The 24,901-nt window shown below is 43.7% G+C and overlaps 2 protein-coding genes across 6 annotated transcripts in view; one reads left to right on the forward strand and one right to left on the reverse strand.

Annotated features, from left to right (window-relative positions):
• Positions 1-2,434: 2,434 nt before the first annotated feature.
• Positions 2,435-3,550, forward strand: LOC310868426 (somatostatin receptor type 2-like; the record flags this gene model as incomplete). The annotated part of the gene is made up of 1 exon (XM_083778875.1): positions 2,435-3,550. The coding sequence occupies one exon, from the start codon at positions 2,435-2,437 to the stop codon at positions 3,548-3,550; it is 1,116 nt and encodes a 371-aa protein (XP_083635001.1).
• Positions 3,551-14,196: 10,646 nt separating this feature from the next.
• LOC310869017 (ubiquitin carboxyl-terminal hydrolase 22) overlaps positions 14,197-24,901 on the reverse strand; it is a gene marked incomplete at its 3' end in the record, with an annotated part of 41,839 nt that continues 31,134 nt past the window's right edge. For 4 of the 5 annotated variants that reach the window (XM_083779589.1, XM_083779588.1, XM_083779587.1 and 1 more), the window contains 6 exons: positions 23,558-23,716; positions 20,419-20,545; positions 19,175-19,266; positions 18,656-18,718; positions 17,957-18,106; positions 14,197-16,940 (listed from right to left, as the gene is read on the reverse strand). In XM_083779589.1, the coding sequence (XP_083635715.1) occupies positions 16,898-16,940; positions 17,957-18,106; positions 18,656-18,718; positions 19,175-19,266; positions 20,419-20,545; positions 23,558-23,716 (634 nt within the window). Of the gene's footprint in view, positions 16,941-17,952; positions 18,107-18,655; positions 18,719-19,174; positions 19,267-20,418; positions 20,546-23,557; positions 23,717-24,901 lie in introns of those variants that run through there. The other variant, XM_083779590.1, reaches the window with a different exon arrangement.

Below are 24,901 nucleotides of genomic sequence, written 5' to 3' on the forward strand. Positions count from 1 at the left end.
TTTTAACGCAAATGGCTGTGCCACCTATTGTTTGCGCACATAATTGATACACCGTTGACACACCGTTCTGTGATTGTTTCCATGTCAGCAGAGGAAATCTTGAAAAAACAAGAAAGTGGCCGCACACACCAATATAGCCAGAGTGCCAATATTGTATTTAGGACGTAGCAGGTAAGACAAATGAAAATGTTTCCACCACCTATCACGGGCGTTTCGTTTAAAGCAATTGGGCGTAAAAGCTGTAGGCTATTTACTATTTAAACCGAAATTCTAAGATAATTCAACAGGCTATTTATTAGCCTTAGAGAACACCGCATCATTGAATTTTAATGGCCATTATGGGGAAATGATGTATGTGTGTTAGTCGAGAGAGAACCTGTTGAACAGCAAATCAATAATATCCCTTGAATAATAACATATGGCTACCACACAAATATTTAATAACAAGAATACAATAATGTTTTACCCATATTTACTCACGCACTGTTGATTTGTGATTGAGTCCATTTCTATATCATTTAGGCTGTTGGGGTCCTGCTTTCCATCGTCGATGATAATCTGAAGAAAAAAAAACTTATCAGCTTTGTTTCAACCAGCCTAGCTGGCTCATAATACCCAAAGCATAAGGCATTATCTGGCTCTATCAAAACAAAACTGCAGGCGGTGCCCATGTATGACAGCTTGCTACCATGGAAAGTAATGACAAACTGACATAATAAAAATGTCTTAATGATATCAGCATTATAGCAGCTAGGTTGTCAAAGAAGCATCCCTTGCCTCTTGTGTGTTGGCAAGGACAAGCACTTCAGTTGATCCAATCAAGTCCCACTGATTTGAATTTCAATCATGTCATTCAATTACTTATGATATGGATTTGAATTTACACTGCACTGTACCCTGCAGCCCTCAATACATTGTGAACATTTAAAGGGATTGTGACATTAAAAAAAAGGTTTTCTAATCTCAATTGCATCCAAAAAACATTAACTTTTAACATTCAGTAGATTTTCTGTGATCTGGGGTTTTCTGGCTCAAACATTTGCTCTGATTTGCCGGCAGATTGTGATGTAAGATCCTGCAAATCCCATATATGTCAATGGGATTTGCCAGCAGATGTCACTGTTTTCACTGTGTTGCCTGTTTTCATTGTAGCTCAAAAGGCGTCCAAACCCCAAAGAAAACTTCAGACCACAGAAAATCCACTGAATGTTCAAAGTTCAGGTTTTTTGGGTGTAATTGAGGTCATAAAACCTTAAAAAATAAAAAATAATAAAAAATAAATGAAAATGAATGTCATAAAACCTTTAAGAATAACCTTATAGTTCCACCGTTACTTTACATGCAGCATTACACAGGGTTGAACTCGTAACTGTAGGGCATTCAGATCACCCTGGGCAAGACCTAAGCTGAAAAGACTATCAACGGAAGTTGCGGGATTTTAGCGGAAGTGAAATCGTTGATGCTTTACAAATCAGTTTACATTCTCCGCGAATGAAACAAGTGTTGTGATTGCTCGGGAAAATATCGTATCCGGGGGAAATACATTTGACGGCTGTTCCGGAGGATACAACCGCCGATAGCTTCTCTGCCTTAGGTTGTGACCAGGCTTTTCTTTTCGCAGATAAGTAAGCCTGGGACCGAGGCTACATTCAGATCTAGCCATATGCTACAGGCAAAAAGGCAAAAAGGCATAAAAAAAAATAAAATAAAAAAACGTCCCCCCCCCCCCCCCCATTTGAAAGTGTTGTTTTATGTCGAGTGACAGCCCACTTAGTCGCTGAATTAGCTGCTGCATTGTCTGAAAGAAGGTACACAAGATGTAACAATAAAGTAGCCTATACAACCTTGAACCTGAAGCATAAATCAGGCTTTATTACCACTGTACAAAGAAACAGCCAACCCACAACTACATCAGGCTATACTTGGGTGTAACAGAGCCCACAGCCCATATTAATCTCAGTTAATACGAAATGAGAACCATTTGGCGTTATGGAACAGCTTGTGCTGCTGTGACATGATGATAAACCTTTGTGTTGAGGCACTTATTATTGTACTGCATATCGCATTCAATCAATCAACTGCTGTAGCCTACTTTTGTAAAATTACAAAAACACACGCGTTCGAGTCAGATCAATTAAGGTGACACACAATAAACGCCGCTACCTAAATGGGAGTAGTTGTTCTCATTCAATATCAAACAATCATTACCACAAGTCTGTCAGGGTTGGACTACAATGCAGAGGATCAATGGTATCCAGGATGGGGTTTTGTCCAGCCACATCTGTCATCCTGCGAACAGTGTAGTTCACACAAGGCACAATTAACGTCATTTAACAACCGTGCAGTATTGATATTATCCTTTCGATGTGTGTATAGGTGGGATGCCATAGTTCATATCACAGAGGCAGAGAGAGAGAGAGACTGAGGCGGCATCATGGATCCCTGGATCTTCCCTTCATCGCCCCCAAACCTGACGGAGCCCCTCATGTATGACAGCTTCGTGCCGGGCACGAACGACTCCGACCCGAACGAGAACTTCCCGGACGGCACGTTCAACCGGACCAGCACAGCGGTCATCACCTGCCTGTACTTCCTGGTGTGCGCCGTGGGGCTCGGCGGCAACGCGCTGGTCATCTATGTGATCCTGCGCTACGCCAAGATGAAGACGGTCACCAACATCTACATCCTCAACCTGGCCGTGGCCGACGTGCTCTTCATGCTGGGCCTGCCCTTCATCGCCATCCAGCTGGCGCTGGTGCACTGGCCGTTCGGCGCCGCGCTGTGTCGCGTGGTGATGACCGTCGACTCCCTCAACCAGTTCACCTCCATCTTCTGCCTGACGGTGATGAGCGTTGACCGCTACCTGGCCGTGGTGCACCCCATACGCTCCACGCGTTGGCGGCGGCCGCGCACCGCCAAGACCGTCAACCTGGCGGTGTGGGGCGTGTCCCTCCTGGTCAACCTGCCCATTGTCGTCTACAGCGGCCTGATCACCAAGCCCGACGGCTGCTTCTGCACCATCGTGTGGCCCGAGCCGGAGGAGGCCTACTACACCGCCTTCATGTTCTACACCTTCGTCCTGGGCTTCTTCCTGCCCCTCGTGGTCATCTGCCTGTGCTACCTGCTCATCGTCGTCAAGGTGAAGTCGTCGGGCCTCCGCGTGGGCTCGAGCAAGCGGAAGCGCTCGGAGCGGAAGGTGACGCGCATGGTGTCCATCGTGGTGGCGGTGTTCGTCTTCTGCTGGCTGCCCTTCTACGTGTTCAACGTCACCTCGGTGACGGGCAGCATCAGCACCACGCCCGCGCTGAGGAGCACGTTTGCCTTCGTGGTGGTGTTGGGCTACGCCAACAGCTGCGCCAACCCCATCCTCTACGCCTTCCTGTCTGAGAACTTCAAGAAAAGCTTCCAGAACGTGCTGTGTCTGAAGAAGGTGGGCGGGCTGGACGAGGTCGAGCGCACCGACAGCCGCCAGGATAAGTCTCGCATGATGAGCGACCCCACAGAGACTCAAAGTACTCAGATTAACGGGGACTTGCAGACCAGCATCTGAAACAGTCTGAGAATTAATTCACACGCACACACGACAACTGGAAGCGGTGTTTGCCTGGAAGCGGTGTCCATCCCGACACAAATACTCATCAAAACCAGGGGTTCAAATACGACAAAGATCCAATGGAAATCAAAGAGATACAAGTGCATGTTATGTATCCGTCTTCATTTTCAATTAGACACATTGTTGTGTTGCGCTGCTTGTGCACACATCTATTGTTAACATATTCATAAGTTCATACAGATGTGTGTTGTGCTTGCCTAGAAAACTGTACAGGCTGTTCTCAGTGTATTGAGGCAGACAGTGAAAGGACAATATACAGTCAACTGCACACTCTGGACTCGGAGATATGGATTTTTCAAGGACTATATACACAAACAGTGTGTATGGAGTGTGTACAAGGTTGACACAGGTCTGTATAGTCTCTCATGTGGAATTAAATGAGAACATTGTGTGTTCAAATATCATGCAACAATAACATTGTAGATACAACCCTGGTATTTTTGTATTAATGCAGCCCAAAAGGTTGATTTATACTTTGCTGTATGATGTTGTGCTGCAACCCGTTGTTGAGCTTGTAGATCTGCTATTTCAGGTAACGTGACACCATAAACATACTCGTCATCAAGTAGAGATAGACACTCTTAAGTAGAGAGTAAAATCTAACAACTAAGATGTTCAATTATCACCTGATGTAAAGCAGGGGTATTCAACTGGCGGCCCGCAGGCCACACCCCCTTGTGGCCCCTGAAAACTTTTTTTTAGGGCTAAGGAAAGTTACAGGTATGGTGTGTGTGATATGAATCAGTAATCATTAATCACATTCCATCATATTCAAGGGCTTTTGGAGAGAAATGAGACAGACAGCAGTCACTTTAGACGTTTGACTATAGAGCACTGCAGAGGGCAGGTAGGGGTGTGGGTGTGGGTGTGTGTGTGTGCGTGTGCGTGTGCGCGCATGTGTGTCCGTCCAGCTGGTGCTCGTTGACGCCCGTTAAAGGACCACTTCACCACTTTTCAACCTATCTTCATATAATAGGTCCTAACTAATAATCATAATCACTCGGTCTGTGTCTCATAGGAGGGCTGTGGGCAGTTCAGAAACCGTCTTCCAGTGACATCATCGATGGGGAATACAAGCAAATAAAAACTGCAGGCTTTCTAGTCCTGAAAAGTTGCAATGCGAAAATGGAAGCCGTCGTTCTCACGATAATGAAAATCTAAATATTTTTGTAGAAAAATCTTGTTTAAAGAAAAATCTGCCTAATGATGATGTCACTGGAAGACTGTTTCTAAACTGCCCACAGCCCTCCTATGAGACACAGACTGAGTAGGAAAATAAATCATGCCATTTTATCATGATTATTAGTGAGGACCTATTATATGAAGATAGGTTGAAAAGTGGTGAAGTGGTCCTTTAATGTCATGGCAATTATGTTTATGCACTGTATAGGTCTACATCTATTCTAAGGTAGCAAATGTCTATATAGACATATATTATCCTGCTCATTATTGTGCACAAATGTATTACCGGTATATATACATCTTTTTGAGCACAAAATGCATTTTGAGAAACCACAAACTTCCCACACAGTTGTGGCCCCCTGCCTAATCCAGTTGAATACCCCTGATGTAAAGACTGTTAGCCACATGAATGACTGGGTTTCTGTAATAGAGCTGCATTTCTGTGAATAAGCACCGTTTGGTTTTATTTAAGAGTTAAATGTGAATTTGATTTTTATTTTGATCACTTTTGGCCTTTCGTCAAATGTTCCAAGAGTTCAGTCAGAAATAAATGAAAACATTACAGAATACATTATATTACATTACAAAATACATTGCATTTCAAAAATACAGTACAAATTACGCTGATGTTAAAAGACAACAGGGAGTCAAGTATTACAGCGTAACAAAAGTACCTATACCTCTAATCCTCAGTCTACTCATACATCCACACACACCCCCTGCCTATAGACATACTGTACAGTACATACACCTATCTATAGTGGACTATGCATGGCAGGGTCGGCCTCTTCCCTGAGCCAGCTGAAAACCTGACCGCATACCAACACAGAAACTAAAACTAATAAAAACAAAGGTAATAAAAGAAATCCCAGCTATGACGAGTTCCATAATTTAACTGCCCTAAAAATAAAAGATCGGCTTCCCATACTAGTTTTTATTTTTGGTAGGACATGATTATCTTTGTGTCTTGATCTCGTGTTGACCTGATGTTTCTCGCAAACTTTAATGTCAATTTATTCTTTATGTTTAGGTTTATTAGATGTTTTCTTTTTTTTTAAGATTTTTTTTTTGCGGCTTACGCCTTTTTATTGATTTTTGAAGGGACAGACAGTAGGCTGACAGGAAACGGGAGAGAGATGGGGGGATGACATGCAGTAAAGGCCGTGTCGGGCTCGGGAGTCGAACCCGCGGCACACTGCGACTGGATTACCAGTCCGGTGCCCAGACCGTTATGCCACGGCCTGGGCCTATTAGATGTTTTTATTTTAGAAATCAATGCAAGAGACTGTTTTCTTATGCATGCTAATTGCTGTGGGCCATCCCATTCTGTTATGCAGTTCACCTGTGCCTATTTCATACCCACATCTTAAGACCATTTTAGCTGCCTTGTTTAGAGTGATCTGCAGTCTTCTCATATCGGTCTGAGCTGCGTTGCCCCATACTGCACAGCAATAGTTTATGTGACTATAAATCAGACTACGGGATATTAGCCTCAATGTCTCTTCAGATAGAAGCCCTGAAATTCGCCCAACCATTCCTGCCATTTGCATTACCTTTTTAGAGATATCTGTGGTATGAGCTGTCCATGATAAATTGTTTTGCACTTTAATTCCTAGTAGTTTGACTTCCGTTACCTCATTTATCTGTACCCCTCCATAAGATAAGTTCCATGGCCCTAATCTATTCCTTTTTCTGTAGGTGCATATGACCATATTCTCAGTGTTCAGTACTAATTTGTTATTCTCTACCCATTAAACAACGCGTTTAAAATCATTCGCCAGTTTGTGATTCAGCTACTGCAGTGATTGTGTCGTCAGCAAACGTGTGAATAACATTAAACTTTTAAAAGATATTAATGTGTCAATACTGTACATTAAAGCATCATATTTAGTCCCATGCTACATTTTATGTTCAGAGTTGTTCTGAACTGTATTATTTTTGTATTAACCAAAAATGCTGCTAAAATGTAAATCTTGATGTAATTTATATTGGGTTGAGGTACATTTTCCTTTATAATGTTCAAGATAGATAAGGAAAGCTATATAATGTGAGATTACTGGATATCTGTTTTCTATTATTGGTTTTATTGAACTGCTGCAGAACATGTGCTATTATAATGCTGTAATTTACATGTAAATGTGCTTGGCTGCAAAACACTCAATAATTCAACAGCAAAGTGCATGCAGAGTTGTGCTTTAGAATAATACTGTGTGTCACGAGAGGACATAAATATAAATATACTGTATATCATATAGCCTACTGTATAGTGTCTGTGGGGGGAAAAAAACACAGATAGTTTATATGTTTTGACGAAATAATGGTGAGCGTGTTTCCGTTTCTTAACCACCCAGGTTTGAACCACTACGGTAACATGGTTCACATAATTATACTCTTAAGATTTAACTAGACAATTGTTCGCCTATAAAGAGACCAAAGCTCATTATGCTATGAATGTTTTGTCTGCTCTGCTGTCTTAAAGGTGAATATTTGAGAAGGGCTAGAACACTGACCCCCAAATCCCTGAGGTACTCTAGTGTTCCTTATACTGATCAACACAGTCACCGTCTCCACACATAATCCTCAAATGGCACTTGGTTGATTAATGTATGCACTTTGTCGCGTCCCACGTTCAACGATTACACCATGCTGGTGAGATACAGTATAGAACGTTTAATGTGTTCTAGTAATACGACACCCTTGGCCACACCTATATTATACAGTATAGTATATTATATAGTCATTTACTTGGGCTTTGTCCAGGTTGCCTGCACCAGACAGTTCTTAAGTTGATTAAATATTTAGATGTTAATTTCATAAATCAGACACAACCCTCTTGATTATAAGCCCATGCAACTTCAAACTCTATTTTACACATCCCTGGCCGATATTGGCCTAATCTAATGTGTGGACGTGCTATGATTTTATTTTTTCACTTTTCTAAAATATTTTCTTAAAACAAAACAAAACAAAAAAAAGTAATGTAAAATGAGTTCTATATGAGATCAAGTACATTTTCCTTTTTAGAGTGGTACACGTGTCATCCCTCACACGCTCCTTTGGTTATGTAGCCTTAACCCTGCACAACATGAACACTTTAGTTCATGTGATTCGCCTCCAGTCACCCTATATTTGCATAGCAACAATGACCCAGAGACTTGGTCCAATTGAAAGACTGGTTAGCAGCCTCTGATTAATACGGTGCCTTCTCTGGATTATGAATTATGCTTCTGGTTTGTAAATATTAAAATAACCTCTCCACTGAGCTGTGAGATCAAGTACATCTTTTGCATTTTGTCGTTGCTTCACAAAGTGAAATTTAGGCTGCAGACAGTTTACAATAAATTATAAAGCTTAAAGAGATTTTTTCTCACTTTCAAAACATTGTTGGGTCATTTCATCATACTCAGGCTTTTGTTAACACCCCAGACAGTTTTGAAGTTGCTTGATTCAGTAATTAGATATTTGATATTTATTTTGCTGCCTTTCTCCCTTCCTATACAAACCCATTGTAACAAATCAGCAGCTACTTAGACGAGCGTAAACTGCTGTTTGAATTCCAACCTGGCTTCAGAACATCCCACTCCACGGACACATGCCCACTAGATTCAACACTGTAAATCATTCAATTCTCCTGGACAAGCTGAAGGCGATCGGTTTTGATAGTGCATCATTAAACTGGATGAAATCCTACCTGGAGGGAAGAGGACAAGTGGTTGACATCAAAGGAACCAAGTCCTCTCCCAACCCAGTGCACAAAAGTGCTCTCAAGACTCTAGCGGGAGCCCTAATTCAGCCCTACTTTGACTATGCTTGCACCTCTTGGTTCTCAAACATCCCTATGACACTAAAGACCAAGCTACAAACCTCCCAAAACAAAACTAATTAGAGTACTCCTTGGTCTGGGGCCCATGACCCATCTTTTTGCAACCCATTTTGATAGGGTCAGGTGGTCCGGTATAGAAAACAGAGTTAAGCAATTGAAATTGGGACTGACATTTAAAATTGTAAATGCAGATTTGCCCTCTATGCCCTCATACCTGACAAACTACCTAAACAAAAGTGAGCGACTCCCACAGCCACAATACAAGAGGAAGCGAGAACAACGATCTGGTACCACCCACTTTCAAAACAAACATGGGCAAATTCTACCATCTACAGCACTGCCACCCAAGTGTGGAATGCCCCGACTCCCTCCCTCAAAAAATGCTAATCCCTGGCGTCCTTAAAACAGGCCTGAAAATCCAACTTTCAGCATGCCAAAGGGAGAGGAAATCATTCCCCCCCCCCCCAGTCTAGTGACTACCCCCACCTCCTTATAACCCCTTCTTTGTTCCTCAACCTGTACATATGTTTGGTATTTTGACCTTTTATGAAGATTTGATTTGTTGTTATTTTTCATGTCATGATTATGAATTGAATACCCAGGACCTGAATGGAAACAAGACTGCAAGGACTATTTTCGGTGATCCCATTGGACGTGTGTTTGACTGTACCCTGTACTGATTACATTTCTGTTTGACTGTACCCTGTACTGAGTACATTTCTGCCAATAAAGTATTCAATCAATCAACTTCAAACTCCATTAACAATTTTTACAATTTAGGCATTTAGCAGAATGTAACCATGTTAGATTCATGGAAAACACCTCAGCCCCTCACATATTATAAGGGCAGTATGAGTCACCAGAACCATGGACAACATGTGTTTACAATGAATCTATCATGGTTAAAATGGAGTTTGAAGTTACAATGGGTTTTATAAAATGAATATCAAATATCTAAATACTGAATCAAGCAACTTAACTGCCTGGGGTGTTGAGCCTGGGTAGATGATGAAAGTGAAATATCCCTTTAACCCAGATAGGAGATCATATAGCTTGATTGAATGAATAATCATTTAAAAACAAAATCCACATATTGTAGAATTGTTCCAAAGAGTTTTAATTTTTTTCAGTAACAGCATCTATTTAAAGCGTTTATTGGTGTGTCTTGTTTCAGTGTTCTATAGTAGGCTATTTGTTGTGTTTGCCAATGAATATTCCATACAAGATATATTGTTGTCACACGGATATCAGACTTTATTTGTTCGCTTTACGTGGAAATACTTTTGTCGGTTTCATTAAAATGCATCGTGTTCTCTGTGTGTTATCCTCAATTTCCTCCGGGGATGTTTATGCAAAGACATGCAAGGAGCTAAACAATCCAGAACTGACAGAATAAATAATGAGTCACATTAATCTCTTTGTGCAGAAGCAGAAGAGTGGCCTTTTATGTGCAAAGTTTAAAACATTTCACTAAATGGAATTTGTGGGGATTGGTGAAACATGACATCTGGCTTTTTCTTGCACAGTCTAATTTAGAATAGCACACACACGCACGCACATGCACACACGCACAGGCACACAGGTTGTGTTAAGTGGCTTGTATTCCTTCATTGTGTGTTCTAGTTTGACCCACATGGTGGCGCCACAGTGACATCCAAAAGCCATGACAGCTAAATGTCCACAATCAGAAGAGAAGACTATGTATCGCAGGGTACGTATAACAAAATGCTTGGGGTGTCATTTTTTATAATAAAAAAATCACACTCCGACTTAAATTAACGTTGGGTTTTACAGTATATTTGCTATAATTCCAATAATGACAATTATGGACAAATTCAAGGTACGGTAATTGTTTCCCTTCCAAGCATGCATACACATGGCTGCCCTAACACATGGAATTGAGGAGGCCAGTACACGATTTTAAAAACAATTTATACGGTGGAAGGGGCTCGGGGTAGTTCAAATATCGTATTGCTTGTACCGTCTCGATGTAACAGGATCGGAAGGTCCGCAGGGGGTTTGCCTGGAAAGCCACGTACGGGATGAGGAGATTGCGGAAATCTGAGATGGGACAGTGAGAGAGATGAGATGATGAGAGAGTGGCTACAGTAAAATCAGTCCTGCTGTATAGAGACGTGTCCACATAAAGTACAGCAGGAAAAAGGCCCTGGATGGCGTCTACATAAGAACGCAACGAATGGTACTTGATGTCACATGGGCGAAGGGCCTCCTGTGAGTCAAGGACAGGGAGAGAAGGATGAGGCCGTGGGCACTGTGTCAGGAGCCCACAGACACTGTGGGAGCCAAGCCAAGGAAGAGCTAAGAGGGCATTCCAAGTGCTTATCAGGGTGTGTGTGTGTGTGTGTGTGTGTGTGTGTGTGTGTGTGTGTGTGGGGGGGGGGGGGGGGGGTGGTCCCAGTTCAAATATGACTATTTTGGGGGTGCAAGAGGTAAAAACTGAGAAAAGACAGCAAACAATAGAGTAAAAATGGACAATGATTCAGCTGCTTCCCTGAATGTCCACCACGGTACATCAAAGCCTCGGTGTGATCATTCCAAATGTGTGATTTCTTTTCTTTTCATATTCTATGGTTCCAACCCCACTATTATTGCCCTGTGGCTCAGGGTTCAAGAGGTTCAGCAGCAGACCACCAGAGGATATGTATGCATGTTTGTTTTCAATTTCGGAGCAACCGGGTGTTGTAATTAGCCCAATATCTTTTTTACAAGCACAAGCAGTGATATTCCAACATAAAACAGACCACAACACCCTGGTATGTATGTGTATAGACAGCATACTGATTGAACAGAGGTTTACTGCACTGCAGAGGCGACAAACACCACGAGCCACACAGTTGCCATGGAGAAGTTAACACTGATGGATTCACAGGCAAGCGGTGGCCACATACGTGCAAATTATTTTGCCCTCAAGTGTTTAATTTCAATTGTTGTGCATTAATAACAATGTGGCTAACCTTTGCTACAGTTTCAAATTGTGTTGCTACATTCGAGTAGCCCATCTGTGCTAAATGTGAGTCGATATGGAAATGTGTGCGTGTGAAGCCATAATTGGGAGCAAATCTCAGATCTAACCCAACCCCAACTCTAACAGAGAGTGAACATGGAGTTGAGGGAAGATAAGGTGCTTGATTGATTGCATTGATAAGAGCACATTCAGCAGAATTGTAATACACTAAGGAATATAATTTATTTGTATGTGTGTGTGTGTGTGTGTGTGTGTGTGTGATGTTGATAACTGGAGGAATAGTTTATTTGCACCCGTCAAGGTCAATGTAGCCTTCCTCACCGCCCAGAGTAGCACCCAAAAAAAACTGCTCCCTCACTTGGAGTCGTGTTCCACGCTAGCCATGGTCCTTCATTCAGAACTCACACTTTCCATTGCTCAGTCACTATAAGTGGCACCAAAGCCAACTCCTAGCTGATCACTTCTGTTGGCACTTTTTACCTACCAAGCCTCCAGGGCCGACAGAAGTGCAGAGCTGAGTCACCGGACCTCCAGGTTAATGCTACCGTCCTCATCGTTGAGACCAATCTGGCATCTGGAAAGAGCACCAAGTATTCCTGAGGGAAGATTGCAGGAACAAGACTGACACCTCGACTGGTACACCACAGACGGTCCTCTCTTGTAGCCAGAGCAGATTTCTGTAAGACATCTGGGGGCGGCCAGAGGAGGAAGTTATTGCAAAATGTGAAGCTTGTTCAGTATTCCATATCATCCAGAATTGTTTAAAATTCATTATATATGCATGTGCATACATGAATACAATATAAGGTAATTCAATTATAACATCTAATAAAAGTTTACCATGAAGGTACCACCAAGTAGATTCAACTAAAGTGTGTAACAGGTGTAGGGAAAAAAAGCATCATTAGACACAGACATTCTGATTGTAGCACGATTTGTCTCCTTGTATGGAGGTGAAACTTTACGCCACTATTAAGGACTCAACAGTTAGCAGCACATTAGTGGCAACTTGGCTTTCTCCAGTTTGGAACATCAACATGGTAATCGTCATCCAATCTGGACATTTGTTTTAGCTTGAAAGAAGTTGATGGTCAGGGCGACTGGGCCAATGGTGGTGGCTATTAGCCTGGAACAGGAGTTACGTTAAACTGAATTGAACCCCTTAGGAAAAAGACAAACAACACAGTTTACCATCGTGCATATAATAAATAGAATTCCACAGTACATGGCACTGTTTTACATCCTTCTGCCCTGCATACTGGCTCACATGGCAGCTTGGTGACTGTGGGGAGCATCTGATCTTCCTCCTGATGGGTCCTGCTGGGATGGTGCTACTTGGCATAGTAGGGGCCGTGGGCCGGCCTGTCTGCAGATGGGGCTCTTCTGGCTGTACAGCGCATCCAGGGAGTTAGCTGTGTCAGTCCAGCACCTGGACTGTAATCTCACAGATGGTGAAGTCTTGCTCACTGGTAAGATACAGCATATGATAGATCTGTCCTTTATCTTAACAATACCATAACAACTGAAGCCATTTCTTTTCAATACAAACAATGAATGTTAACAGAACCCCTCACATGCTCCTTTGACGATGCGTGTGTGTAGCTCTCACTTTCAATGAATACACACTGCACTGTATAGCAGATCTATAAGCTCACAGTAAAAACAGGAACATGTTGCATAAACCTCGGTGGAATCACCACCACTCCACTGAACTGTGAGGTCAAGTAGACACTCCCCCCTCCCCAATGCCGTTTATCAAATGAAAGGTGTGCCGTCAGGTTTTGCACATTATCAATTTGAATAAACCACTAGTAGTGGTTGTTAGGACTACGAAATGGGTCTGAATGATTTACGGCTTACGCTATATGGAAAGTCATTTCTGCTAAAACAAAGTAAATACACTAAAATCCTGAAGGTTCATTCAACTCTGAAAACATACAAATGGACCATTTCTCCCACTCTCTCATTTCCTGCTTTGCCCCACTTGGTGGCGCCACAGTTACATGCAGAATCCACAATCACTCAGAAGTTAAGTACAGTAGTGTGTACAATGACTGCTTTCACTCAGGAGTAGGGACTCACAGATGTATCGGCCACATCGGTATTGGCTGATATTTGCCATCGGTCAATATCAGTATCTGGGCCCAGGCCGTAGCGTAACGGTCTGGGCACCGGACTGGTGATCCAGTCGCGGTGTGCCGCGGGTTCGACTCCCGGACCCGACACGGCCTTTACCGCATGTCATCCCCCCATCTCTCTCCCGTTTCCTGTCAGCCTACTTTCTATCCCTTAAAAAATCAATAAAGGCGTAAGCCACAAAAAAATATCTTTAAAAAATATATATATATATCAGTATCTGCAAATAAACGGACATTAACCGATATTTATCTGTTAGTAAGCATACATTGTGTTGTTTATGTTGGTTATCTGCATCCCTACTCAGGACAAGGAGTGGACAGATGTTAATTTAACTCCTGTTAACCAAATCCAATAACGATTATATACAGTGAAATGAAACCGAGAACATATACTACCAAACTACCCAAAAAAAAGAGAAGACGCAGAAAACACATTCAGTTTTGTTCTGAGTTTAATCACTGAAACGGACAATGAAGCCGTCCTCTTTCTTTTCGTTTCAGCTGCATCCCTGAATGTCCACCACAGTACATCAAAGCCTTGGTGCAACCATTCCAAGTGTGTGATTTTTTTCTTCTTCTTTTAATATTCTATGGTTCCAACCCCACCATTATTTCCCTGTGGCTCAGGGTTCAAGAGGTTCAGCAGCAGACCCCACAGAGGATATGCATGTTTGTTTTCAATTACAGAGCAGCTAAACAACCGGGTGTTGCGGCATTACTTTGTGATGGGTAAAGGCCCTCTCATTTTATACATGAGTAGAATAGATTTAGTTTTTTCCATTAGTTCTTTTAATCCTTTTTTTTTTGTATACATACACAACCAGTGATATTCAAACATAAAACAGACCACAACACCCTGGTATGCATGTGTATTATCTAGAATCAAACTGTAGACAGCATACTGTCTTGAACAGAGGTTTACTGCACTGCAGAGAGAGGCGACAAACACCACGAGCCACACTGGTCTCTCCGCCAGCCACACAGTTGCCATGGAGAAGTTAACACTGATGGATTCAGAGGCAAGCGGTGGCCACACAGTGCCCACATACGTGCAAATTGTTTTGCCCTCTTCTATACCTCACCCCTTGACCTCCCCCAATGTTTGTTCCCTCAGCAGAGTAACGGGCCGTCCACAGTCCGTCCACACCAAGCACGATAACTATGAATATATCATTTTAAAACTCAAGCGGATGTTCACATAATTAACGTTATAGTGCTTGGTCTGGGCGGCCGTTTACGAATAGATAAACTAAGACTGAGGACTTTACTGTGGCTCAGTACCAAAAAGCACGGTCAATGGGAAAAACCGTGAAGTCCAATTAATATTTCATCGAGCGACACGGTCATATATCGAAATATGAATTGGGCTTAAGATGGAAACCGTGGCGTCTTCTGGAAGCCTGAAGGCATTACCGAGGGCGAGTAAGATTCATGGGGGTCTGTCACATGCTATGTTGTTATGGGGGGGGCTTCAATTTGCACAGAGCATTCAAGGTGTTTTTTTATTTTTATTTATGAGAATGGTCTGCAGCGTTCTCACAAGTACAGGACCTTTATCCTAAAGCCGAGTAATACTCGAGTTGTGCGCCAGTGTCGCGCACCAAAAAATAGCAGATCTACAAGCTCAATATGTCGCACTGTGACACACACGTGAGCTTTAAGATAGTCTATTTTCGGTGCAGGCAGACACTCAAGTATAACTCAGCCTTAAAGGCCATGCATACAGTGTGTTTTGCCAGAATGCCCCTAGGAAGCCCGCAGCTCACAACAGTTCATCAACAGCTAAAGAGTGAGAGCCAATTTTTATAACCATATTATCTTTATACTGACAATTTCACAAGAATGCAAGAATAATACGCCGACCTCCCCCCTCCCCCCCCCCCCCCCCCCAAGAAAACAAAAACAAAAATCCTTTTTCTGTACCAGGACAACACAAAGGGACATTATGAATGCACTGCAACAAAAAGAAAAAATATAGGACATGTGGACACCGAAAGCAACGGTAACCAAAATTCAAAATCTTGCTAAAAAAATAGAAATTCCCTGCCCTCTCGACTCAGACGTAAAAAACAAAACGATCAACAAAAGACAATAATGGAACACGGGCACGCTCAGGTCCAAGTCCGTTTAGTTACCATGGCAGCGCTTCCCCGGCAACTGGCATAGATAGACGTATCCAAGCTCTCCCATGTGTCCTTGTCCTCTTAAAAAATAGATGTATACTAGATTCATACAGTATTTCATAACTAAATTCACAAATGATAAGAATCATAAATCATACCTGTTACAAAAAAAATGTCCTTTCAAAGTTTATAACACCTTGATTTCGTCTTTGCGTCTTTTTCTTCTTTTTTTTTCTTTTCTTCTTTTGCATTCAGTTCTGTATGCATATGACAACCAACAGTCCCCCCCATCATGATAAGTTAAATGCTTGGTCATTTGAAACAAGAGCACCATGGGAGAGAAATGTGTGAGAGAGAGTGTTTATGCATGTCTGTGTTTATGCATGCGTGTGTGTGTGTGTGTGTGTGTGTGTGTGTGTGTGTGTGTGTGTGTGTGTGTGTGTGTGTGTGTGTGTGTGTGTGTGTGTGTGTGTGTGTGAGTGTGCGCGAGCCACGCGTGCGTGTAGGGAGAGGGGCAGAAACAAAGATCAGAATACTGTCAAAATCCAGATGTGCCCAATCCAGAGGACCGTCAGTCATACGCTTAGAACCCGCCCCCCTGCAGCAGACGGAGAGAGATATACAGGTAGAAAGAGAGAGAAAGAGAGAGAGTGAAAGGGAACCCCTCTCACACACACCACACTGTACATGCCTGGAACTGAACACGTCCAACTCTTTCTCTTTCCCTCCTCTTCCTCTGTTCAGTTTTGTCAAGTAGATGCCGAGAAGTAGCTCAGTGCTTCGTTGTCGTTTGTTTTGAAAGGTTGCATGATTTCACCAGTCTGTTTTATTCTCATCGACTCACCGTCCTGAGGTGGGTGGGTGGGTGGGCGGGCGGGTGGGTGGGCAGAGACTGACTGAGGGGTCAGACCGGTGTAAGTCAAAGAGAGTTTCAAGTAGGTTTGTGTGTTTTGTTGTCTTGTCCCCGAGTCGCTTGGGATTCTTTCTCGCGATGAGCGTTGGTTCTCTGCGGTCACCGGTTGCTGGGTAAGGCTACTCATATTCAAGAAACTGTTTGTGATAGAATAACAGATACCTACAAAGAACAGGAAGAAGAAGGAAAGCCACTTAGAATTGTTTTTTTTATGGTCAATCGTTATTATAATTTGTCTCTTCCCCCATGCAGTCCCCATGTGATGCCAACAGCTGCCCGCCCGCGTCTTTCCATCTGACAGAGAGCAGTTTCATCGAGAGGACATAAGTTACACAAGTGGAGGAACATGCTATCCTATCCAACTCTGCTCCCTGCCGAACAGGCAGCCTGACCAATCCCAATCGCCCAAAAAAATGAATTATTTGTATATTTTCCCCCGCCCACTTTTTGCTATTGCTGGTAGTCGCCGGGTCCCATAGACAAATAATGCACTTCCGGAAAATTCGTCTGGCTGTCGCCCGCTATTAAAACTTACTGTAAGCGTTCAATTTGTACACCGTCAGAGTTATGGGGGGTCCTTGAAATAAAAAAGTTTGAGAACCACTGTAATCTAAATGGAACAGAGCATTATTTGTATCATCAGTAACACCTGTGAAGGAAGTAGGGAAGCGAGGAGGGGATCTTCTGCGGATTCCGTCGTTCTTCCGGGTTCTTGGAAACGCCCCCAGCCACTGCGTTTAGTTTTACTGAGGTTTGGTTTAGGTATAGTTTACTGAGGTTAGGTTTAGGTATAGTTTACTGAGGTTAGGTTTAGGTATAGTTTTACAGAGGTTAAGGTTAGGGTTAGGTATAGTTTAACTGAGATTAGGGTTAGATTTAGGTGTAGGCTGTCAATCACAGCGACTGGCCAGTCACAGCTCACCCTCTACGTCACTATGTACTCAACCCGAGGAAGGAACCATGCTCGCAGTAGGGAAGGGGCCCGGAAGTAAGAAGAGTTAATCTGTGTGTGTAGAGCTCATTGTGTTCATTTCCAGCCAGGCTGGATGCAGCGTGGAAGATTCAAACCACAGTCTCCACAGTGACAGAGGTAACTTTACCCTAGCGCCACCCAGTTGCCTATTATTATCCCTCAACATCAACTGTCAGTTTCATATCTCCATGTTTGGTCCTCTTACCCTTCACTATCCAGGACGTCCTTGATACTGGCCTTGGTGATGATGGCATCATCACATTTGAACCACTGGTCCTTGTGCTGGCGGATGAAGCTGGTGTAGTGGCCACTTTCCAGTGTGCCTTGATGGTTCACCACCGCAAACAAGGAATACCTGGCAATGCAAAATCATGGGAGGGTGATTGGGGTTTGGTTTACACGAGAAGAGCTCAAAAACTATTTAAACACAATGTAATACAACAATAACAATCCTGGACATATTTCAACCATTGCCACAATCCACAAGTGAGGTTCAAAAGTCCACACAGAGGAGAGGGGGAAGAATGCTATAGTAATAATCTGCAAGCACATGATGCCAAGTACAAGGCAAGTCTTGTCAAAATGACACAAATGGGCCAATGCCATGGGCAAAGAAATTACCAGTGTTATTAGACTGCAAAGCCCTGGTAAATGTCCTGGAAAATGAACACAGCTTTTAATGCGCTTTAAATTGATTTCATTTGGGGAAAATCACAGCAGGATTGCTCCAGGTCATTAGTGGGTGCAAAAATGGAAACAATTATTAAAGAATCAATCAAGAAGAGTGTTATTACTGTGATGTTAAAAACAAAAACAAAAAAGCTTAATGGCTGACAATGGAGCTGTGATGATATTATCACCACATTATCATGATCACTAACGGATGTGTCTAAAAGGTACTTACTTATTGTCGTTGTTTAGAACATCTACTGTCTGTTGATACTGCCCATTCATTCTGCTCTCTTTACTGTGGGAGACAAGATTGGAAAAATAAAACCACATGACGGTCGTAAACCAACCCATTGCAATTGCTGAATGGCTATGCAGGCACATTACAGCACCACCAGGTGGCAGGAGTGTATCGTCACAGACACCTGTACAGACAGGCCCATGGAGGCCAATGGATGCTACACGCAGGGGTGGGTGGGGCAGCACTGCTGCTCGCTCAACCCACAGCAAATATTTGGTGTGCGTTTTGGTTACTCCAGTGAAGAGCATCATCTCTCATGCGCGTACTGTATTATGCACAAAACATGGGGAAATCATGCAGAGCCACATTTATACTGGCCAACCGAATACTAGGATTAGAAGTTAAATGGCGAAATATTGGGCCATCAGATGGACTTTGAACGTAGCTATGATGTGATGTAGCCGCTGGATAGGAAGAAAACCCAACATTTAACATCCGTCATCGATAGCTCACCTGGAGGCCATGAAGGGGGTCATGTCCAACTCTAGAGGGAAGGAGACGTAGGTAGTGATCTTCCGCCGCAGTTTAGCAGAGTGCTCAAAACGCTGGAGACAGAGAGCATGACACACCGCTTTAGTTGTACATCATTTCTCACGTTTTCTCATGCCAATAATTCGTGGCAGAATAACACTCTTATTCTTGTAATTTTACTCGGTGCTCATGTAAAAAAAATACTTCATGGGAGTCAATCGGATTTATCTTCTTACAGACCCCCTTAACGCTGCAATGTTGTGTGGACAGAGAGTGAAAAGGATAGTTAGGCAGGGTAGCTACCCTCAGGCCGGGCCACTGTCCAGCACTGTATTTTCGTCCGAGTGCAGTTTTCGATTATATGAGGGAGGCATGTTCAAGCTAGAAAGGGGGATATTAAATATTAAATATGCACTTCACGATGTCCTTACTGTGTCGCCTTTCAAATAACAATAAAAGATGCGATGCACCTTGTTGACCCTTGTCGTCAACTCACACATTCAGACAGTGAAAGACAAGACGCTAACAGGCACGGATCAATCTAAAGACGATGCGCTCTCAGCCTGTTCCCATGAATATCATTAATAGATTATAGGAAGGATCCCAATACCGAATGCTAAATAAAACATGGGGCAACGGAGGAGGACTGCGCAACGCGTTACCATCCCATCCCCGGGGCTCATGAGAGGCATGGAGGAGAAGGGACTGTAGTAATCCTTGCACCAGCAAAGCGAATTATGGGACACACATGCATGCATGTCGCGACTGATGGGCAAAACCTTGCACGTCCAAACCGGTTTATTTAGCAGGAAATGGAAAAAAATAATAACCTGTGTTCCGATGGATCAAATTATTCAATCACAAGCGCTTGTTAATACTTTTGGTTCAATATTTATAAAGACACAGGCTGAGCCACTTTCACACAGAAAAACAAAAAACAAATTGCCATTCTACAAGCACACAAATGGAGACACGGTGTGAGCTTGTAGATCGGCTATGTTTGCTACTTTGGTGTGACACTGTGTTGTAGTATGACAAAATAGAGCATTTATTTACGAAAACGAAATATGGATATACAAGGTTTCTGCCCGACAGCAGGTGTGTGTGTGTGTGTGTGTGTGTGTGTGCACGCATGCACAGGCAACACGCATCTTCTTGGAGCATCAAATTGTAGCTGTCTGCGGGGCCAATCATGTGAACCAGCAGCGTGGGTGTGACACACTCACTTTTAGATGGAAACACGCTACGATGGGGAGCTTCTTCATAGTCAGCTGTTTGGTGGACTCCTGGTAACTATGGCAACCACCGCATTTGATTTTGGCACTGCTGCCTAGATGCTCAGGCCGTGTAAACCTGCAGCGCGAGAGGAGAGAGGAGGGAGGGGGAGAGAGAGAGAGCATTAGTTAGGAAGGTGGGACATAAGAGGGCAGACGCACACCAAAAATAACCGATAGACAAGCTCACAGCGTGAGCGCGACACAGACATAGGACAGATTATAAATGAAGCATTCCTCGTATAGAGGGAAAGAGCCAATTGTAAACATTAAATAAAGAGACAAAATGAATTCATGTGTACAAGAGCAACACGCCAGTGTGACACGAGTAAGTGTTAGAATGTAATCAGAAGCAACAGTCTGAGCCTGCCTGACGAGTGCTTCTGGTGCACTCACTCACACGGTCCGTTTGTCTCTCAGTGCGCCCAACCAACCCACAGACATGCTGGTGATACCAGTGCCTCTATCTCCACGGCAACAGCACCCATCAGTCCTGCCTGTGCCTTTAAGAGACGTGCGCTGCAGCAACTAAGGGGTGTGCGAGGGGGCTGCAGCAAAAAAGAAAAAAAGTATGGAGGAAAAGGGAGGTGGACTGGAAAGTGAGGGCACCGGGGTAGGGGTAGGGTGGGGTGCTGCTGGGACGTAGAGTGGGGATGGAGAGGGAATGAAATGAGATAAGGACGAAAAGGAAAGAGATTGTGAACACGAAGAGGTGGAGGGAGAAAGCGGGAGAGGTCACACCTGCATCTTCCCACCCGAGGATGTTAGGAGAGGAGATCCAGGGATAACAGAAAAGAATGGAGGCATAGAATACATTCAACGAGAGAAGAGGCCGATCAAGGTTGGAGAGGTAGAGAGAGAGAGAGATACCAGATAGAGGGAATTGACAGAGCGTGGGGACCTCTTTGTCCCAACACACAACAGTGACGGCCAAGATGATTCCCATTCATACAGCCAGCACAATCCAATTACTAATGGTGGTTCTCAATGCATGGCTCAGGGGGATCCCCAGCTAAAGGACAGTAGTTAATCTTCACCAACATTACATGCACAACTAAAACATCATCATATAAGATAAGGTACTTATCAGAGTTTTAATAATAGTTTTAATACCGTCCTAAAATACATACATAAGTAAAGGAATTCTCGACCACATGACTGACCATGTTGGACCTCGCTACATGGTGTACCATTCTGCCCTAAGATGGGTCACTGGTGACCGTTACGGTACCCATCATTGTACTCTATGGGAACACAGGCTTATCCTCTCTGTCCGAGAGGCGTGAGAAGCACTGGTATTTATTAATTTTCAAAGCCATCTCAGGAATGGTCCCCCCCTTACATTTGCTCTATGTTGGATCAGAATCCAAGACAGTACCTATCAAACCCGTTCTAGTGACTTCCTCTCCAGAAGTCCTTAAAAATCACATCAATGTTTTCCGATTTGTACATTTAACCCATTCTGAACGGGCACCCATTTTGGTGTTGGCATCATGTTATGCTTTAGCTATTGAAAAATAGCAGATCTACAAGCTCGTATCGCGCCACCGAGTGGCGCGATACGAGCTTGTAGGTCTGCTATTTTTTGATAAATCGAAGAACGACTGACATTTTTAGAATCTGATCTCAGGTCAGAATGGGTTCATCAGACCAGTGTGTGTCCGGCGGAAACCTCGTATGAATCTGATCTCAGGTCAGAATGGGTTAAGAGTGCTGTTGTAAAATCCTGATTTGAACATTGTTGATTTGTGTTCTGTATTCGGCTACATTGAAAATGAGGGCCTGCCCCTCAATTGTACTCCAAATTGAAATAAAGGTTATGATGATGATGATGACCAAATGTAAATGATAAAAAAAATCACACCCGTGTGAAGTGAGGGGCGCTCTTATCATACATCATGATCTAACAAGTGATTTGCTCAGACACATATGACGAAGATCTACACTAATACTAATAGCTGAATATAGGAGGGGCTAGTGCCCCTCAAAAATGTTTGTAGATTTGGGTCCTAGAGATAAATATTTTATGAAATGGGGATCCGTATTCCGTGACCTAATGCATATCAAATTGGAGATCAGTGAATTGCTCGACACATTGATTGATACTACATAAAACACATTGGGTTTTGGCAGAGGCAAAGAGACAGACCGAAACCAGGAGATATAAGTGGAGGACGAGACTTGCGGAGATACACAACATTTTAGATTACCGTAATGGCCTTTTTATTGCAATTTCCCAAAACGACTGTTGGAAAGCTCCAGCTCATCCAAAGTGCTTACTGAGACAAGAACGGCTAAACAAATTAATCCCACACTTGGCTCCCTGTACGATACAGAATTTGTCATGCATTTATTAGCACTACTTACTATTTACAATGCTTTACATTCTTCAACAAGCTCTAAGAGATGGAGGGAATTTGGGTGGAAGAATTTGATACGTTTCTTTAAACCAAAAATCTAAAGTAAACAAATGGGAGAGCAGCAATATTGTTGGAGAGCCTCAATCACTCCCATATATTTTGGTCGTGTGAGAAGATACAGGCATTTTGGGACTGTGTTCACCAGAATTTGGATAAAATTATGGGTTAGACAGCAATGCTTTCCCCTGCCTGAAGGGGTGGTTAGTTACCTGCGCAGGCAGTCTGTGAGTGTGGTTGGGGTGGCTAGTTACCTGCGCAGGCAGTCTGTGAGTGTGGTTGGGGTGGCTAGTTACCTGCGCAGGCAGTCTGTGAGTGTGGTTGGGGTGGTTAGTTACCTGCGCAGGCAGTCTGTGAGTGTGGTTGGGGTGGCTAGTTACCTGCGCAGGCAGTCTGTGAGTGTGGTTGGGGTGGTTAGTTACCTGCGCAGGCAGTCTGTGAGTGTGGTTGGGGTGGCTAGTTACCTGCGCAGGCAGTCTGTGAGTGTGGTTGGGGTGGCTAGTTACCTGCGCAGGCAGTCTGTGAGTGTGGTTGGGGTGGTTAGTTACCTGCGCAGGCAGTCTGTGAGTGTGGTTGGGGTGGCTAGTTACCTGCGCAGGCAGTCTGTGAGTGTGGTTGGGGTGGCTAGTTACCTGCGCAGGCAGTCTGTGAGTGTGGTTGGGGTGGTTAGTTACCTGCGCAGGCAGTCTGTGAGCGTGGTGGACCCAGAGAGGTGGCTCTCTCCGTTGACCGTGCTGCCGTCCCCTCCGGGGCTGAGCGGCCAGAAGGGTGTGGACGAGCCCGGCAGGTCCAGGCTGATATCCCAAAACGGGTCTATCGTCGTGGAAACGCCACTAGAGAAAGGGGGGAGGGTCAAAAAAAGAAAAAAAGGTTTTCAAAAGGCGCACAGCCACACACACACACGATCATCATGCTCCCATTGTTATTTATTATATTACCACCAAGGGTGACATTTCGAGCGTCTAGTCCTTCCCCAGACGCTGGCCAGAAGCATGGCTATGTGGTAGAAATAGACTAGCGTGCATGCTCGCTCGTGTGTCACGCATTAGCAATCATGAGGAAAGGATGATGACAGAGGTAGCAATACATAGGATTAAATGCATACTAGTCCCTCTGCATTCAGATGGCGTTTATGTTTGAGCCGGAACAGAAAGAGCGTGCGTTTGCACATAATAACACACACCGTTCTGCAATTTGCAATTCAATGAAGAGCTCTCATGCAACACTAGCTTGGATTAGATAAGTGGCTCTCAAACGTTTTCATGTCATGGATCATGTATTTGGCCACGGACCAACGGCAGGAAATATTTTTGCGCCAGGGACCCCCTATACAAGATTTGTGTTGTTAAAATGTTTCAAAAATATCAAACCATTTCTTTGAAAATGACTGTGTGAGCTTGTAGATCAGCCATTTATATAGGTTCATGCCATATGAACTCATTTTACTGAGGAACCCCCGGAAACCATTTAAGGATCCCCACTTTGAGAACCACTGGATAGGAGGAGTCATGCTACCACAGTTCCTACAGCTACCAGCAAGTGGCCAATGAAGGAACAGTACTGTAGATGTCTGGAGAGCCAGGCCTGCTGTATTGACCTTAAGAGTATATATGAATAGAGACGGCACCCGGAGGAAACCCTGAGGCGAAATGGACATAGTGGCCGAATTTGGTATTGCAATGCTGGCCCAAACATGAACGCGCTGGTCGGTTGACTATCATTGCGCACATTCATGTTGACACGTGAACGCCGTTTCATATGTGAACGCACGTGAACGCGTGCAATGATAGTCAACGGCAGCGCGTTCATGTGTTTGGGCCCAATCCATCCCAGAATGCACTCTGTTCCTACCCGGAAGGAGGAGTGAAATCGCCTCATGCGCTTAAGAGCAACGTAATGCAAGTGGATGGGAGGAGAAATGCGGTGGTGTCTCTATTCATATATACTCTAAGGTATTGACCCAGTGTGAGCTGTTCTCAGGAAGGACCTGTGGGATGACTACTCCATCTTCCACCAGG

Source organism: Protomyctophum parallelum, assembly GCF_964188405.1.
Source record: "Protomyctophum parallelum genome assembly, chromosome: 13".
In the NCBI taxonomy this organism is placed as follows: Eukaryota; Metazoa; Chordata; class Actinopteri; order Myctophiformes; family Myctophidae; genus Protomyctophum; species Protomyctophum parallelum.